This window comes from Gorilla gorilla, chromosome 3, assembly GCF_029281585.2.
Source record: "Gorilla gorilla gorilla isolate KB3781 chromosome 3, NHGRI_mGorGor1-v2.1_pri, whole genome shotgun sequence".
NCBI lineage: Eukaryota > Metazoa > Chordata > Mammalia > Primates > Hominidae > Gorilla > Gorilla gorilla.
The window spans coordinates 163,988,487-164,008,569 of record NC_073227.2 but is presented as its reverse complement, the minus strand read 5'-3'; the positions used below and the strand labels follow the sequence as shown (position 1 = coordinate 164,008,569).

General features: G+C 33.7%; 1 protein-coding gene across 1 annotated transcript in view; it reads right to left on the bottom strand.

The window, feature by feature from the left end:
- Positions 1 to 828: 828 nt before the first annotated feature.
- The window catches only part of USP38 (ubiquitin specific peptidase 38), a 43,599-nt gene continuing 24,344 nt past the window's right edge, over positions 829 to 20,083 (bottom strand). The window contains exons 5-10 of the mRNA XM_031010423.3: positions 18,762 to 18,920; positions 16,109 to 16,302; positions 12,686 to 12,779; positions 9,911 to 10,017; positions 7,390 to 8,752; positions 829 to 2,022 (exon numbers count right to left, since the gene is read on the bottom strand). Coding sequence (XP_030866283.1) covers positions 1,861 to 2,022; positions 7,390 to 8,752; positions 9,911 to 10,017; positions 12,686 to 12,779; positions 16,109 to 16,302; positions 18,762 to 18,920 — 2,079 coding nt within the window. The 3' untranslated portion in view covers positions 829 to 1,860. The remainder of the gene's footprint in view (positions 2,023 to 7,389; positions 8,753 to 9,910; positions 10,018 to 12,685; positions 12,780 to 16,108; positions 16,303 to 18,761; positions 18,921 to 20,083) is intronic.

Here is a 20,083-nt window from a genome sequence, read left to right as displayed (position 1 = left end):
TCCACTGCAGATACCAAGGAAAGACTCTTAACTAGAATTCATTTTATCATTTAAAAAAGTCAATACATATTATCTTGATACATAAAATCCTTGAGAGACCTGATATTCATAGATAAAGCTGCACAAGTCTAATTGCTTTTATGAAAGTTCCTAGAAGCATCTTAGCCCAATATCAATCTATCAAGTATTAAATCACTTTACCAATTTCAATAAATGCCAAGACTGATATAATCTGGTCATAAGTTGCTATCAAGTAAGTGGATAACTGAACACACAGGATAGCTCAGAAATTCACTATTGGGATAGGAAAACCACAGAAAAGCATGATAACTGGTTCATTCATTTATAAGGAGGAGAACCTTCATTAAATCTGCAAAGAATTTTCAGTTTTTAATCTAATCTGCCTTCCTAATCTTCCTGGTGACTGGAAACAGGTTAGGAATGGGAGGTAATGGAATAAACATGAGGATTTCTGTTTTTTAACCACTGCCATAAAAGCTTGGGAAAAAGATAAACCCCAAATCATCGAAGAACATTGTTTCCTTAAAGTGTTTTCAAAATAAATATGAGACCAATCTTCAGAACAATGCACAACTGTGGATAAGTTAAAACCTTTAGGAAGGGGGATAACTGGGATAACTCTTGAGTACAGTATAATCAAGAACCAAGAGAACTGACATGTTTCCAGTTTCCTGGCAAAAGAAAAAGTGTAGGAAGGTAGGGTTTGGCATTTTAACATTTTATCTAAAACTATGAAAATAGAAACAACAGTGCAAAACATATGACTGAAACAAACAAACAAAAAACCCAAAAGTAAAACTCTAAAAATATGTGATCAATGTTTAATATTCTGAGGAATAAGTAACAAAATCAAGACAGATTTTTTTACTTAGCTGGGTTCATTTCCTCTGAATTCTTCTAAGAGTTAAAAATGAACTATCACATTGATTGATTTAGAACCATCAGATTTTACTTCTGGAAAATCTATTACCTTTCAAAAAGTTATAATTTTAATGTTAGCACGAAAATTACTTCCTAATATTTCATTAAAATTTCGCAGCCAAAGATTCCTATTTTTGAATTACAGTACTGCAAGGCACATACAGAACTCACCTCCTTCAAAACACACAGAAGATATACTCCCTGAAATAGAATTTTAAAATCCTTGAACAATTAGAAATACTATAAAGTTAGCATTTTTTAGGTAAAAATGTTGCTCCTACAGGATCATGCAACTTTCTTAAAATCAATTCAGCACATATGTATAAAGAATCCTTTTTAAAAACATTTGTACTTGAAATACAGACACGGTGATGCTGAAGACACTAAACAAAAACTGAAAAGTACTATATCTTGATAAATTTTGTTATTGCCTTCTTTAGAGACTTTATAATCTCTAGTTGATTTTCAAAGACTTGAATTTAATAATGGGGTAATTACACAAGACGTAAAGGATTTTTTAAAAACAAGTATTTTTTTTTACCTCTAGCATCAATTCTTTTATAAAGAATGCTAAATAAATTACATTTTTTGTTCAGTAAAACTGAAGATAGACCATTTAAATGCTTCTACCAAATTTAACGCAGCTTAATTAAGGACCAGGTACATATTTTCTTCTGAATATTTTTGGTCAAGCATGTCTAACCATAAAAGCAAATGGAATTTTAAGAGGTAGATTTTTTTCCCATGATGCATTTTGTTAATAGATGTGTCAAGAAAATAAAAACAAGCACTGAGTGTGTTCTCTTGAAGTATAAGGGTCTAATGAAAAATAAAAGATAGATATTTGTTATAGTCTGACATTTTAACAGTCATAGTATTAGACGTTTCGTGACCAGTGCATTTTGGACTCTCTCAGGATCAAAATACGAGTCTGCCAACTGTATTAAATCCTCCTCCACCCCCTCCACCAGTTGGTCCACAGCTTCCTGGTGGGTCGTTGTCATCAAATCCATTGGGCCGAAATGAACATGAAGCAGATGCAGCTTGGAGGGCCCGGGCTCGAGCGTTCAACTCTTGTTCCTAAAATTAAAAATAATTTTTATGAAATTAAAATGCTAAATACAATGGATCGTTATATCACCTATAGAAATATTTTAAAACTACCTTAATCCTTATAAACATTCTTCAAATCTCAATAACTTTGAAACTAAAGCACCTAAGAAAAAAAAATTTCTCTAAGAAAATATTACAGTTCCTGCAACACTCTCTAAAACATACTGGAATAGATTCTTTTCTAATATATTTAACATAGAATTCAAAGATTATCACAATAGATTATCTATTCTCCAGCAACTGGGGCTATTTTGGAAGTGCGTGATTACAGTTAAATGTATGAATAAAGGAAGAAGACTGAATTTTTTTCTGGCCTTTCCATAGACTATTTCTCAATAAATAATCAAACAGGTCTCAAAGAACACTGACAAGTAAAATGAAGCCTACCTCCTCACAGTAATATCTAGAACGTTTCCTTATCAGGAAAACTTTTATCAGAAATCAGTCATATTTATCTAGATGCCAAGCATATGTTAGGTATTCAATAAATATTAATGATCTCAGATTAGAATACTATTAGGTGCTTAGCTTCAAAGGGAGCAAATATGAATAAATAATGGCAAATTCATTTGGCAAGGTATACAACTGGATTCTAAAACTGGGACCCACAAACTCTTTGGAAAAATATGCAAAATATTCTGGCATGTGCTTATTTTTCTGGGAGAGGATCTACAGATTTCAAGTGGGGTTGGTAAAAATAAGGTCTAAAAGTTACTGGTCACAGCATACCTGAACTTGTTAGCATAATCATCCTGAAGGGCTTTCAAAATACAGTTAACATTAATAACGAAAACACTATTATTTCGATTTTTCAACTTAAGGCCTAGTGATTTTGTTCCATCTGGCAAGGTAATACTATTTTATAATTTCTAGCTAAAATGGTTTAGTTTATTATTCTTCCCTCTTCACAAAATGCTCAATTTTTCGTTATGAAGAAAAGACCCAGGCATACCCTGACACCTATCTGTCATATTATAGATACTTTATTTTTCAGTAGCATGCAGCATCTTCTGTTCAAGTCCCAGTACACAAGATGATGAAGAATCACCTATTTTTATGGCTGAAAGGGACCTTTGATAAATCCTTGTAACAAAATGGCTTAACTAACCAGTCTGTTAGGACTTTTAAAACTTAATTTGCAGGATATTTCTTAAAAACATTTTTGTGATCTACAGTGTCATTTACAACATTTATAATTGCTGGCTCTTTGGTATAATATCTACCTACAGAGTATTTTTAAGGTGATATATATATTAATTTATCCTTTGATCTATAAAATTAACGTAGGAATTATAAATGTTTTACAGATTGAAATTAAGTGCCATAAGTAACATCAGAAACAGATAGAAACCCTCACCCACAGATCCTCATTGTTCTAGCTCTATAACCTATTAAACTATCCAAACAAGCGATGAAACTATGACTCTGTATCTGAGAAACAATGCACGGTTTCAGATATATAGACAATGTTCTGTAACGAATTAAAACTGAACAAACATGTAAGGTAGAGTTCAAGAAGTTCTCCTTGAACTTCTGCTACTAAAAGATAAGGCAAATCTTGCATAGACGTTTTTATACAGTGATTCCCTTATAGAAACTATGTCGAATGACATAAAATATAAAATTAGTAGCTCCATTGCATCTGTACCCATGAAACCTACATTGTATTTCAAGATATACAACATCCCAAAAAAGTAATATTCTTTTTCTGCTTTATTATTTATAGAAATATATGGCTGACAGAAAAAAATGTGTGGTATTCTGTTTTCTGATAAGCTTAGACAATGCATAAAAATAGGAAAAACTGTCTTTTACTTAATACAGGTAAGAACATTGTGTACAATGTCAAAATTATGATTATCATAGAATGTGTAATTTATATCACAAATTTATATCAAGTACTAAAGTTAATTCTAATTTCAGTAGTAGACTATAGATCTAGTCACAGGAAAGTTATTGCTCCTTGAGACAAATAATTTTCAGTATATTCATATTTCTCATTCAAGTAAAACTGTTGACATTAATCCTTTTATTTTTCTTTAAACTGCACATATATATTGAATATACTCTTCTGAATGTATGAAAAAGAAAATAATTAAGAAGTTAAGAAGAACTACTACCTCCTCCAAAGAAACAAAGGAAAGAAACCAAGCAAGAAAAGATGGGAAGTGGTCTGTGGCTGATTGATGCAGGACAGATGGGTGGGTAATCTGGACCATGCAATGATGATGCATTACACAATCTCTCACTGTATCCTAACCAAAGGCTTAGTTTTTATATTCCAGACACTAAAACAATGGAGATACTCCTAATGGAAACTGGGCTGAAGGGAAAGAAATATATGAAGGGGAAAGAAATATATGAAGAGAAAAGCCCTTTCAAAAATTTACTTCGAGATCCACAATTTGCATTGTTTTCCCAAATGTCAGGCTATGATACACAGAGTAGAGAATGGTTTGTCACATAAGATTTTTTGCCTGGGTTTTTCAAAACCACGGATCTTGCCAATACTCAAAAGAGCAACATTTTCTAACACTTGTAAATCTGGTTGTGGCTAGATTTAAAATTGAAAAATGAAATCCTAAAATGTAAAAATGAAATCCTAAAAAAAGCTTCTTAAAATTATCACAAGGTGAGTTTCTAATCTGATTATGAAGTATTAAAATGAAAGCAGCTACCCTGATATGTACTAAAATGGTAAATTCATTAGCAATATTGTTCAAGAGCAGAAGAACTCAAAATGTCCACTTCACATCCTTACTTTTACGATTTAAGTTTTTATAGCTGTTTTATAAAAAGGTATTATGCTATTTCTTAAAGTTATAGTCCAGACATAGTAATCTATTATAAAGCATGACATATATTTATAATAATTATATCTCAAAAATGGATATAAAAACAAAAATGATAGAATGAAAACACACATGTACATGCTCCAGGTGTTTAAGAAGTGATAGCTGAAAACTGCTGTATACATAATCTCAATGCTATAGTTTTCTATTGCCTGGCAATTATGAGCACATGTGCATCCACATAACAGAATAAAGAACGTAGTCTTTTAACATGTACTTAAAATACCAGAATGATCTGATTAAATGGTATGAAAAACTTCACAATTTGAGCCTTTATCAATCACTGTATTTAAAAGTAAACAGGCTGGGCACAGTGGCTCATGCCTGTAATCCTAGCACTTTCGGAGGCCAAGGTGGGCAGATCACTTGAGGCCAGGAGTTTGAGACCAGCCTGGCCAACATGGTGAAACTCTGTCTCTACTAAAAATACAAAAAAATTTACCAGGCACGTTGGCGTATGCCTGTAATCCCAGCTACTTGGTTATCCGAGACCTGAGATTTGCTTGAACCCAGGAGTGGAGGTTGCAGTGAGCCGAGATCACACCACTGCACTCCAGCCTGGGTGACAGAGCGAGACTCTGTGTCAATAAATAAATAAATAAATGTAAATAATCACAATCTAAATATAAGTTCCTAATTGAGTTGATTATTGGGCCACATGCAGTGGCCCAGCACTTTGGGAGGCCGAGGAGGGAGGATTGCTTGAGCCCAGGAGTTTGAGACTAGCCTGGGTAAAATAGCAAGACAATCTTTAAAAAATTTTTTTTTAAAAATTAGCCAGGCATGGTGACACATGCCTGTAGTCCTTAGCTACTCAGGAGGCTGAGGCAGAAGGATCACTTAAGCCCAGGAGTTCAAAGCTACAATAAACCATGATCACAGCACTGCACTTCAGCCTGGGTGACAGAATGAGACAGTCTCAAAAAAAAAAAAAAAAAAAAAAAAAAATTGAATATTTATTATTGTATTTTTGCTTTAAAAGGGTACTCTAATAATGAAACTTTGATTTACTACCTAGTCTTAATACAGGTAAATACCTTAATATAAAATTTGGTGGTATCTTTTCTTGCATCAAACAACTTGTCAATATGAAACTTAAGACTGAATCTAGAACAACTGCACAAAACTGAAAAACTGAATTAACAAAATACATAATGCTTTTTCTTTATAATAAAGTAACATACGAGTCTTAAAATAATAATGAAAAGAACAGCTCCTCACGCTCAAATATTGTATAATCAGAAAGTAATGGGGTAAAAGGCAAGATAAACTGGAAAATCACTTGGAGCTAAGCTACAAACAAGTAGTTGCTATGGCTATACAAGCATTTGGGATTCTAATCACAGAAATGAGAGTAGTATTTTATCTTTCAAAACCCATATTTCTCCTCTGACTAGTGTTTATATGATATCTAGTAAGAAGGACACAGTTGAATACATTCTATTTCTAGCATGTTGATCATAAGCCATCTGACTAGATGTTAGAGTCTTCAGTAGTTAATCAGTTCAAACAAATATTCTGATTTTCTATTTTTTTCTGTAAAGTTTATTGTTTTTGTCACTCAAGAACATTGCTATACTTCTTTAAAAATGTATGAGTATTTTATAACGCAGTAAATTTGAAAGCTTTTGAGAAAATTTCCCTCTAAAAATCAGTACTATAATGGCTCATTTCTTATTCTATCTGTATCTTTCAGGAGTGACTTTCAAACACAAAATTTTCAAAATATACTCATTCAAACTCAAAATCACTTAGACTACCCAATTAATGTACCTAGAATTTCACCTGTAATTTACTGCTAGCCCTGTATGTTGAGAACAAATTAGCAAGTTTCAAAAACAAAAATACTTTCAGCAAGAATTTTAACTTTTTATTAGCCTTTATTTAAGTAATAAAATCACTAACTCCTTGAAAAAAGTATATTTATGAATAAATTTATCTCATATAAAACCATTCCTTGGCTTTGATTTACAACTGTTCTATTATCTCCTTGGTTTTACTGCCCACATCCTCAAAGAATATGAATATCCTTTCTTTACATAGTCTACATTTTAATGTTTTTTAATCTTATCCACCTAAATATCAATAAATAGCCCTTAAAACATTTACACAAAAGTCTTGAGGGCATAAACACCATATTTAGCAGTTATTTCCTCTGGTGGGTGAGGCTGAGGGGAAGAGGGAGGATATGTCCACTTTTGTAAACTTTCTGTATTTTGTATGGCATGATTTCAGAATGAGCCATCTTTTGTAAGGAACAAATAAAGTCTTCTGCATTACATCTAATTGCCACTTTTCATTCAAATTGTCACAATATTAGAAAGGCAATTTAGTTATACAGGTTGAGAATACTTCATATAAATCCAGACCTATATTTCAGAATTTCATAAAAACTCATGTTAGATTTCAAAATGAGGGTACTAATTTAACTGTGTCAATTGTTTAATATTTTCAACAAATAAAGCTTGTATTTCCAACTTACCTGTAAATACAGTTTATTGTCTTTTGTTATAGCATCCATAAGTTCTTTCTGTAGAGGTGGGTCTCCATTTATCCAGAGTCCACTGGTTGGGTTATTACCACTTAAACCATTAGTACTATGCTGTTTTTTATACAAAAGCACATAAGCTGTGTCCTTTGGAAACCTGCTCGTAATTTTCTGGACTGACTGAAATGAAGTAAATGTCACTCTACTGTCATTAAATAAAAACCATTCTTTTGACATTTCCTTATTTTCCAAATCCTGTTCAAAAACTGCATTGGGACTCTCTCTCCCTAGTAAATGACTCTGGGAGGATGCTAATGCCAGAGCCTCAGACTGGTGGTACATCTGATATGAAGAGTCTGTACTTGTGATATTTCTGGCATAAGAATAGTAATGCCCACTTTCAGAGGATATACCAGAGTGAACCACAACAGAACTTAATAGATAGGGCACCAATTTTGTGCAGGAAGCTTCATCAGTCCCTGAAGGCTTTAATTTTTTAGCAAGGTTCTCACTAAGATCAGTGAAGTCAACATCTACAGACCAACTTTCTGACAATGAAGAGAAAGAAGTAATTCTTTTAACTGGCAACTCCAAAACCAGTGGCAGTGATACATTGTCTAAAATTTTCCTTCTCACATGATACTTCTGATCATATGAAAATCTCAGGAGAGTAAGAATAAGGTATTCAGGTTCCTCCGTGATTTGCATAGTTTTCTCAGCATTTTGCAGAGAGGCACAGTTTTCACAATAATATTGGTTATCACCAGTAAGAATCTCTGGAGCCAAAAAATAATTTAGTAAGTCAGTTACTGAAGGTGTGGTTTCACCTCCTGGTTTCTGAGGTACATCTTTATTAACAAGAATCTTGTTAGATTCATTAGGGACAGAAGTGTTTTCAGAACAGTAAAACTCATTAGGAGGACTGCCTATGGTTTTTTCATTCACAAGTGAGTCACAGATGAAGGCAGCTGTTGTTGGATTATAAACTACTGGTTCTTCTGAAGGACCAGGTACAGAGGCTTGCATTAGACCACCATCTTGTATACTGGGTGATGATGCTGGATCTTGGACAGACATGTTTTCCAAAGAAGAGGAAGGACAAAAGGCAAGCGAAAGATCTGTAAAGGCTTCCACTTTTTGTGAGGTACTCCTGCAGTTCAAACAACGTATGTGAGTTCGTAGTTTTCCTCCAAACATTTTTTCTATTAAAGTCTTCTCACCGTCACTTGTATGAGGGGTCTCTGTTAGTACTGCTGCTTTACTAGCTACTTCCTGTAAAGAAGTTTCACTGCATTCCAGAATTTCAGAAGGCTTGTGTGAGGCCTGAACTTTCAAGATCTTTTCTTCTTCATGGAGCCTGCAGCAGAGGATATCATTATATAACTACTTAAATTAACTTCAAATGTCATTTCTACTTAAAAATATTAGTGGCTTCTATAAACTATTCTAATCAAATTTAATGTAAACAAATCAGGTTTTTCCTGTTTTAATTAAAAGAAAATTGAACAGCTTTGAGAATGCAGAAAAAAAGCTGGGTGGCTATTACTAGTCTATATTCTCATTACACTTTCTTCATACTGCTACTTAATAGCATGTATTACATTGCAGTTAATTATAAACGTCCCTTACCTGTCTTATATATCTCTGTCTTCCTGACATCTCATAGAAAGTCAGGCACAAATAAACTACTGAATAGATTCTTAGCTGAATGGAAGGAAGGCTGGCACATACCAAGCCCAACTAACTTTACTAGTCATTCCACAGAGCAGAACAAAGACAGGGAGATACAGATGATAACAGGTTTTATTAATTAAGTGGTCAGGCGACAATAAAACATACCAAACCCATACAATTATGAACTGGTCTAAAGGAGTGGCTCTTAAATTTTTTGGTGCCAGGACCCCTTTATACTCTTAAAAATAATTAAAAAACAAAGAGGTTTCCTTTACATGGGTTGTATTTATTGATATTTACTGTCAGAACTGAGAAAATAAAATATTAACATTTAGCAAACAATAATAAACCCATTATTTAATATTAGTAACATTTTAAAAATGAAAAAGTTGTATTTTCTAAAACCAAAAAAAAGTAAGAATGGCAGTGTTTTACATTTTGCAAATATTTTAAGTATCTGGCTTAACAGAAGACAGCTGGAGCCTCATATCTTCTCTGCATTCTATTATTATATGTTTTTTGGATGAAGCATATAAAGAAAATCTGGCCTCACACGGTTATGCTGTTGGAAAAGAGAAGACCTCACAGACTCCTGAAAGTGTTTTGGGAACCCGCAGGGGTCCTTGTTTCACACTTTGAGAACAGCTGGTCTCAAGGAAGAGAATTCAAAAAAGGAAAACAAATTAAAAACAAAAGAAAATATAAAAAACATACAAGATATGCAATAGTATTTTAAAGAGTAATATTTGAAATATGTTTTTAAAGGTAAAAGCAATATTAAGTAGAATTAAACTGTTATGAAAGACAACACTCAAATCACAATTTTAAGAATACTTTTTACCTGTCAAGGAGAAATCTGAGGTATTCAGAACAGTCTTGCTGTGATCTGGGAGTAAACCATGGAGGTCTGGAAGCCTCAAAGAATATCCGAGGTGCGTATGCTTCCCTCTTTTGATAGCAATTGAGAAAATAGAAGGAAGTGATTCTTATAGCATGAACCAAGTAACTGAAATCTTAATATACAGTGTTTAATAAAGATTATTTACAGTTAACATTGCATCAGCCAAAAGTGCCGGATGTGGCAACTTAGGGACAGATAAAATTATTTAGAAATAAAGTTAGGTAATCTTTAGTCATAACTTCTCACTCTGCAGAGGAGAATTGAGAGCTAGAGAAACAGGTGACTTGCCCAGGGTCATACAGCTAAATGAGTAGCACAGGGCATTAAAGTAGAACCCATGTCTAACTCTTGATATAAAGCTCCTGGTATCATCCCTCTATGACAGTCACGTTTGAGTCCACAATTTTTTGAAAAATCAAATCTAAAAAAGATTAATGTATATTTTGTTAGTATATATTTTGAACAAAGTAATAAAGGAAATACTCTACAGTAGAGTCATGCATACCTACTTTAGGCAAAAATTTCCTTGAGCAGATACATGTCATATATGTGCAGATTGTGAGTACACTGGTTGGAAACCTTTGCTAATTTTTGTTTTAAAGTATAGAGGCTGCTTAGTGATTAAACTTTGGACTCTGGAGTGAACCAGGTTCAAATCCTAGATTTTGCCATGACAAAAAAGAACTGAAAAGGCATCTCAAAGATGTGATTATAAGTTGAAACTTTGGAATTCTCTTGACATTTTGATTATTTGTGGCATAACTTCATAACAATGAAGTTCTCAGTTAAGAAAAATTTTACCCAAATTAAGGGTGTTTATAGCATTCTGAAGGAAGGAAGTTTAGCCTACGTTAAACATGGGCTTCAAAACTGTTTGGTTCATATCTCAACCCTGCTGCTCGTTTGCATGACCCTGAACAGGTAATGTAAGCCTGTTTTCTTCATCTGTAAAATGGGGATACACCTTATTACCTGACAGACTGTTTTTGATGATTAAGACATAAAAGATTTAGACCAGGGGTTAAAAAAATGTAACTGTTCAATAAGTGTTGTTTTATTAATTATAAGAAAAAAGGACTTTTCAATTATATGTGAAAATCTATCTGCCTAAAATAATCTCTGTCAGGCTGCTACCAGAGACAGTCTCAACTGTGACAGAAATTTAATCAGGCTCTTTTTACTTTCTACTTTTCTTGGGAGGAGGAGGGAAACCTCCCCTAAGATTTTTTTTCCTAATAGCTCTGATTTAGTAAGTTAATGAAGTATATATCTGCCTACATATATATTTTATATATAATAAATACATACTAGTGATAAAGCACAAAAATCAATTTACTAGGAAACAACAGGGAGTGAGGAAGGAGATAGTTTTCATTTCATTTCCCTTGGTCTTGATATGGTAAATTTAATTTGTGAACATACTTTCCCCAGATAAAGAATAATAAAATTATCTGAGTATATAACTACTCATAGGCCATTGCTATCATCTCATATTAATCCTGTCTAGATTCTTTCCATTTAAGAAGTTATATTTGAGATATTTCTCAGCTTGTAGAAAGAAAACAAAAGCATTCCCATCAACTGAACCCCATCAATTCTCAACCTATTGTTTCTTCTGGTCCTAACTACTGCTCCTTTAGACCTCTGTGAGACAAAGGCAATGAAAGTAAAACCAGAAAAATAATAATATATATTATAAATAATGACATATATATTACTCATGTGTATAGGCTCAAAATCTAAACTAAAAGTTCTTTGAACATAAAGACTCTTTTTTTTTTTTTTTGAGACAGGGGCTCGCTCTGTTAGCCAGGCTGGAGTGCAGTGGCACGATCTCGGCTCACCGCAAGCTCCGCCTCCTGGGTTCAAGCAATTCTCCTATCTCAGCCTCCTGAGTAGCTGGGATTACAGGCGTGTACCACCATGCCTGGCTAATTTTTGTATTTTTAGTAGAGACGGGGTTTCACAATGTTGGCCAGGCTGGTCTCAAACTCCTGACCTCAAGTAATCTGCCTGCCTCGGCCTCCAAGTGTTAGGATTACAGGCGTGAGCCACTGCGCCTGGCCAAGACTCTTCTTTTAATGCTTATCACTGACTGCATATAGCATCTCTTAATAAATGTCTGTTGAGTGAATATTTACTATATATGACCACCTTGGTGCCATTAATATAAATTAATGACCCCGGATTAACGTGTGGACATAAAAGATCACCACGAAATTTTAAGCTCTAGAACTTAACAGATAAACAGAACTGCAGAGATCTTTAGTTATAATGAATAGGTATACATAAGAAAAGAGAAAAAAGCCCAGGCACCACAATATTATTTTATTTGCTCATTATTGTACAAATCTATTAATTTAATATCAGGAAACAAAGATGCACTTAAAAATAATTCTTCATGAAGGAACTTATTTATTGGATAGGAAATCATATTTTCTTTGTAAAAATTTCTAGATTAATGGGTCAGCGTAATATTCAGCTACAATAATGGGAAGCAAGAGAAAAATATAAAAACTTAGGGCATATCCTGAAAATAAAAAAAATCTAGATATTTTAGGCAGGATCTCTTTAGCATTTCTAAGTGGATTTGTTGTACTGGGTGAGATATCTATTATATTATTTCATCAGTTAAAAAGGTTAGGTATAAGGTAAAGTTTAATGAATATTACCATGCAGTTAACATAAACATACTATATACACATACACACTCACCTGCGTATGAGCCAGAAAGGCAAAAAGATGCTGTAATTTTTTCATTAATGAATTGCACCCATTTAGATTTAAAGATAATACTTGTCTCCTGAAACTGAAAGAGAATATAATGATTTATATATATGTGCGTACAAACACATGCATTTATTGAAAGCTTTTTTTTTTTTTGAGACAGAGTTTCCTTTTGTTGCCCAGGCTGGAGGGCAGTGGCACAATCTCAGCTCACCGAAACCTCAAATGATCCACCCACCTCGGCCTCCCAAAGTGCTGGAATTACAGGCATAAGCCACTGTGCCTGGCCATTTAAAAGCATTTCTTAAAAGCTAAAAGCAAGTTAGTTCAAGAATTTATTATCCTTAAAGTAAAACTTCATTTACCTAATGGTCCTTTTCCTAAGGAAGTTATCTATCTAACAGTAAAGAAGGAAGGGAAGAATGACAATAAATTAACATTTACTATAAAGCCTGTTAATGGACTATGTGCTATCACATATTATTTCTATTTTCTGGATTAGCAAATACAAATAGGTTAAGCCATTAATTTATAAGATAAGTAAACTTAAATTCTTTCAAATCTTCATGAAATAAAAAAATACGCTGTCATTAAAACACACTATAAAATTAAAGTCATTTAAAGAATAGAGCGTGGGAAAAGGATAAACTACTCAAAAAAAAAAAAAAAAAAGTAAAGGGACAACTGGGTATCCATCTGGTAAAAAATGAAGTTACATAAGATTATACACCAACACAGATACCACAGGACTAATGAGCTAGATATAAAATACAAAACTACTGAAGTACTTAAAGAAACAAGAAATTTAGAGGGTAAAGGCTTTTAAAAGTCCAGATGCTACAAATGAAAAGTGGAAGACTGGAATACATAAAATTAAAAAATTATAAATAAAACACCCCACAAATTTGAATTGTGCCTTGAAAAAAGCATGTAGCAAAGGATGATCATCCAGAGTATATATAAAGCAACATGAAAACAAAAAAGACCCAACAAAAAGATGTACAAAGAAAAGAACAGGTTATTCGGAAGAGAAACACAAATGAATAAAGAAAAATAAGAGAGGGAAAAACTCTATAATTAGCAGCAATATGCAAATTAAGAGACATTTTTCTTCATATTGGCAAAAAATTAAAAAGGCTGATTTGCTGCTAAAGGTACAGGTTCTAGGTACAATCTTATATTGGTATCAGAGTTCAAAATGCTACAGCTTTTTTGGAGAGCAATTTGAAAGATATTCAAAGGATATTCAAAGATATGGAAAATATTCAAAGAAAAATCCTCTATATCTGTATAAGGGCAGAGAGATGTTAATTATAAGCAAAACAACCTAATATTCATCAATAGGAGCATTATTAAATAAAGGAGTATTTATTAAATACTAATTTAACTTATTTATTAAATCTCATTAAATTAAATGAGTATTTAATAAATAAATGATGGCATACACATTTACTGGGAATGACACGGATCTGTATTGCCCCAATATGGGAATATTTCGAATACAAATTATTAAATGATAAAAGCAAGTGGCTGGAAAAGAATATATAAATAGGATTCTCTGCAAATTTTCTTAAAAAAATGCATTTGTTTTCATATTAAATACAAACATGCAACTGTACCAAAAAAGGTCTGGAACAACGTAACTGTTAACAAATTACCTTTGGAAATGGGAATGTCTGCTTTTTATTCTATATAAAATTTATTTTTAAACTATGAAGAAGAATTCATATATTACTTAAGAAATAAAATATGCTGTCTTCCCATTCAGAGATAATATTATTGGTCACTGTTCAATAAGAGATAACCTTTTATTTGCTCTTGCAGTTATAACTGCTTTGGTTTTCTGTTTTCTCTGTCATCTGTAAAAGGAGATGTCTGGACTAGATGACCTCTGGTGGTAAGACGGGGATTCTTCAGTCTTATGCCTAGTATCACTTGTGTCTAAAGATATAGCTGCTCTATAAAAAAAAAAAAATTCCAAATACAAACAAACCAAAAAATTAAATGCTAAATGAAACCAAAAACACCTGAGTGCTGATATTATAATCTGGAGCCCAACAATAAAATAAAGCAAATTCTTCTCTCTCTCTTTCTTTCTTTTTTAGATGGAGTCTCACTGTGTTGCCCAGGCTGGAGTGCAGTGGCACAATCTTGGCTCACTGCAACCTCTGCCTCCTGGGTTCAAGTGATTCTCCTGCCTCAGCCTCCTGAATAGCTGGGATTACAGGCACGCACCACCATGCCTGGCTAATTTTTGTATTTTTGTAGAGACGGGGTTTCACCATGTTGGTCAGGCTGGTCTCAAACTCCTGACCTCGTGATCCACCCGCCTCACCCTCCCAAAGTGCTGGGATTACAGGCGCAAGCCACGGCACCCAATCAAATTCGACATTTCATAGTTTATGATTCCTCTGGGCAGGCATAACAACTTGGAAAGCTTAGAACTCAATTTGTAAACCTCTTTGGGCAAGTTCCATGAATACTTTATTGGTATTCAGGAGAAAAATTCAATCATGTTTTTGTCTTCAGGAAAAGTTTATCGTTATTTTGTACCTTTGCAGATAGCATTCACATAACTAACAACTTCTGATTTCCTATTTGCTTAGGTGCAAAAGAAAATGGATTTGAAAGAAAATTCTTAAGAGGGGAAAGGAACATGTCTGTTTATACATGTGTTCAGTAATTATTGCCCTGGGGTGGAGCAGAACTTAAACTTCTTAAACAGCAACAAAGTTGTTGATCTGACAAATACCAAAATACTGACCGGCAGATAAAATTATATATAACTTCCCTCAAAACACGTATAGGTTAAAAAAAATTACAGTCTCACAGGATAACAACAATGAAGTACTGTAGCACACTTAAACTCTTTGGAATAGTAATTTCTTTAAAGTGGCATTTAAATGCAATGAATAATAAGCAGAATTAATGTTAACTTTTCTTTTTTTGAGACTGACTCTCACTCTGTAACCCAGGCTGGAGTGCAACAGCACGATCTTGGCTCACTGCAACCTCTGCCTCCTGGGTTCAAGTGATTCTCCTGCCTCAGCCTCCCAAGTAGCTGGGATTACAGGTGCCCACCACCACGCCCGGCTAATTTTGGTATTTTTAGTAGTGATGGGATTTTGCCATGACGGCCAGGCTGCTCTCAAACTCCTGACCTCAAGCTATCCACCCGTCTTGGCCTCCCAAAGTGCTGGGATTACAGGCGTGAGCCACCACACCCAGCCTAATGTTAACATTTTCATAGTTTCTGAGCACTAAAAGCAGTTTCATTTCTGAATACGGCAATTAAAGTTAACATTTATGCCATTTATAAGGAATAATGTGTAGACAATTCTATCATCTTATATTTCATCAGCATGCATCATCTTCTACAGTTAAAATGAAAAGATTCAAGTTTAAACTTACTCTGTGGCCATAAACAAGGCTTGTATAACACTGTTCATATAACATGTATTTCCTAGGTTAATAAGACCAGTTTTCCCAGTTTCAGATTTTCCAGAAAGTCTAGACAAGCAAGACGCCAAAGAATTGGATTGAGAAGTCCAGGCACTTTGATTGAGAATTAACTTAATCTTCTCTTCACTGGGCTTAGGAAAATCCTATAGGTCATAAAGAAGAAAAACAGTTTAAAAGTAAAGTAAAAATTATTTTTGTTGTTAAATTAATTAACACCATTAAGAAGATTCTTACACTGACATTTGAACTTTCTTTTCCCCCACTTAGTTTTGAAGTAACTGGCAATACTTGGCTAGTCATCAAAATATCAAATTTCACTGTATGGCAAAAATAAATACTGTCTAATAACAGAGTTTATCAAGTTAAGGAATACTCAAAAGCTGGAAATTCAAGTCACATTTGAACTCTTTATATTCTCTATATGCCAGCAAAATGTTTATAAAATAAAACTTTGGGGTCAGAGAATACACTGCAGTGCTATTCAAAGGCAGTAGAATGAAGACTTAAATTTTAACACACAGTTAAACATAAGTAAACAATTTGTTTTCAAATTTTGTAATAAAAATGGCTCCTTTTCATTAAATACTAATATTTACTCAGTATTAACCCTTAGAAATAAAATCCCGAAGTAATTAAGAAATGAGAAATGAAAGCATCTATGCACAATGACCTTTAAGAAAAATAAAACTTAATCTCATGTTACCCATATAGAAAATTATTACAACATATGGATTTTTCTTATCAACTTTGTGAAGTATGAGATAACATTTCAAGTGTAAATTATTTCAAGCATGAATAGAGCACTGGAGAGTATAGGGAAGTTGGTAAAATCATTAGGGCTTATCTGGACTGCTATTGGCATCTGGCACTTAGACCTTAACAAACAAACATTTTCTGAAGGAGTTTCAATCTTCTCATTTTTGTTGTTGTTGACAGCTAAGAAAAAGTGCTTTCTTTGGGCTTAGAGCGAGCCCATTGTTTCTTCTGAGCCTATATGAGTTATCAGAATTTTCAACATGAAAAACTCTGATGAACTAAAGAATGGCAATCAATTAACAAGTGCAGCAACTATCATCTATGGATCCAGGGACAATGTAGAAAGAGATTAATATTACCATCAAATCCACTTCAAAATGCTCCTGAACATAATCTACTTCTGAAGTGTCAAAGTGTCACCCCAGCAATATACATTAATTGCTTAACAGTCTTTGTGTTCTGAGCTCAACCAAAATAAGTTTGATTTAGTTAATGATACAGTAAAAAGAACTGTTTTTAATCCACCTCAGATACAGAAGTAAAGATAATAAGACCTTTACATTGAAATTCAGATCTCAAAAAAACCATCAATAGAATTGATTTCTAATAATTTCTGATTGAGTTTGGCTGAGTTCAGTTCTCCTATTCTTTTGCTATACACTGATTACGCAGTAAGTTTACTGAGAGGAAAGTATGTTTATTGTGATCCAGTCTTCAACACAAACAGAAGTGCTTTTTAGGCTAGGCACAGTGGCTCATGCCTGTAATCCCAGCACTTTGGGAGGACGAGGATCACTTGAGCCTAGGAATTCAAGACCAGCCTGAGCAACATAGTGAGGCCCCGACTCTACAAAAAATAAAAAGCCTGGTGTGGTGGTGTGCACCTAGAGTCCCAGCTACTTGGGAGGCTGAGGCAGGAGGGTCACTTGAGCTCAAGATGTAGAGGCTGCAGTGAGCCGTGATCATGCCATTGCACTACAGCCTGGGCAACAGAGCAAGACTGTCCAAAAAAAAAAAAAAAATGCTTTTCAGAACCATTTCCATATAAAATTGAAACACAGTATAACTCCACAAATAATTCAAGTAAAGATTCTAAACATTGATGAACAGTCCACAGCAAAAATAGAATTAAAAAAGAGGCCAGGTGCAGTGGCTCACGCCTGTAATCCCAGGACTTTGGAAGGCCGAGGCAGGCAGATTACTTGAGGTCAGGAGTTTCAGACCAGCCTGGCCAACATGGTAAAACCCTGTCTCTACTAAAAATACAAATTAGCCGGGCATGGTGGCAGGTGCCTGTAGTCCCAGCTATTCAGGAGGCTGAGGCAGAAGAATCGCTTGAATCCAGGAGGTGAAGGTTGCAGTGAGCAGAAATGGTACCACTGCACTCCAGCCTAGGTGACAGAGCAAGACTTGGTCTCAAGAAGAAAAAAAAAAAAAGATTAAAAAGGGAAAGAAATCAAAGTCAAATATTTTATTAAACTCCATTTCCTGTATTCTAAGACATACTCTACATATACTTTAACACTTCTAATATTGGGGTGCAAATCTGTTGTATGCATTAACTTAACGTAGCATTTCTTTTTAAACAAATTTCCCAAAAAGCTATTATAAATTTAAAGATATGCCTTATAATTGATGACACTGCAGAAATAAAGAAATATGGTTATTTAGAATGGTGACTCTAGCAAGAAAGCTGTTACTCCCTAAATGAAACCTGATTCTAACTGCATTTTTCAAATAAAAAGCATATTACCATAAAATAGTAAATTGAGTAGCTGGTTATAAGAATGTTTCACCTTATTAATATAACACAACTCCACAAATATTGGTACAACTATCATCATACCTTTATTGCCTCCAGAATAGGTTCATAGAGATCTGGAAATCCAGAATAATGATACATCATACAGTGTATCAATTCTGTTAATTGTACTAAGAAGGCTGTACTGGAAGGCAGACCATCATTTTTGAAAGAATGAACCAAATTAACCACATGAGGAACAATCTGAAAAGAAAAAAGGATAAACAATGCTGAATTTATACAAATTGGTAACACATTCTCTAGCCTACAAACAGAACACAAACGATATATGATCAGCAAATACTTTTCTGTATGTGCAGTCACAGAGTTTTTCCTGTTATTAAGTTAAACATTTCTAAAATATCAAGGTAAATCTAGTTTTCGAAGTCGCATATGACTGTAATCCCATATATGACCCCTCTCCTCATCCTTACACACCATCTAAAACATAAACTAAGGTATAAAATAGGAATCTTAGTCATTGCCGCCATTCTGAAAAATGCTGTAGGTTGAAATTGTTAGGGTTATTATATTTACCAGGTCATTCAATGGGAATAAACTTTTGAAAAATAATCCTGGAATTAGCTAAAGAGCTCCATCTAGTGTGAATCTAAAATTTTTCACTTGAAAGAATTAAAAGTACATTGCACATTAAAGTCTACTTCAAGAAAATCTTTACATGAGTAACTAAAATTGCAGCTCAGGTAATGGGATTACTTTTAGATAAGCACAGAGACCATGCCTTATGTTAGAGTGGCTATTCTTACTAACAAATCCCATTTCACACCAAAAGATGAGATGGTTCTAAAAATAAAGGGCATCAGAAACTTCTGTTAGTTTTAAAGACCTGGGGCTAAAAATAAAAGTGAAATCTAAAATGATCATTGCTCATAAACATATAGAATATTGTTAATATTGATCATCAGCACAACCATGTTCTTTCATTGTAAAATTAAACTAAAAAGTCATCAATCCAGAGCCAATCATATCTTTAGGAGGTTATTAAAATGAAACAACTTCTATTTTACAGACATAGCTCTTTCCATTAGCATGATACTATATTTTTTTAATTAATTTTTAATTATAATCTGATACTACATATTTATACTTCTTATGGTAAAAGGTATCTTCTGTTCTATTTGTAGAACATTTTGGGGTTGCTAACTCATGGTAAAAAAGTTATAACTATTAGGGTCATACCATCAAACAGCAATAACAGCAATTATAGTAATAACCCACTAATTCCCTGTCCTTCCCACAAAAAGAATAATCATAGTCTTACAACACAGTGCTATTTCCATTCTGCTCTGTCTAGCTTTACATTTGTGCTTAAATCACACTGTAGCTTTTGCATTACCTTCTTACCT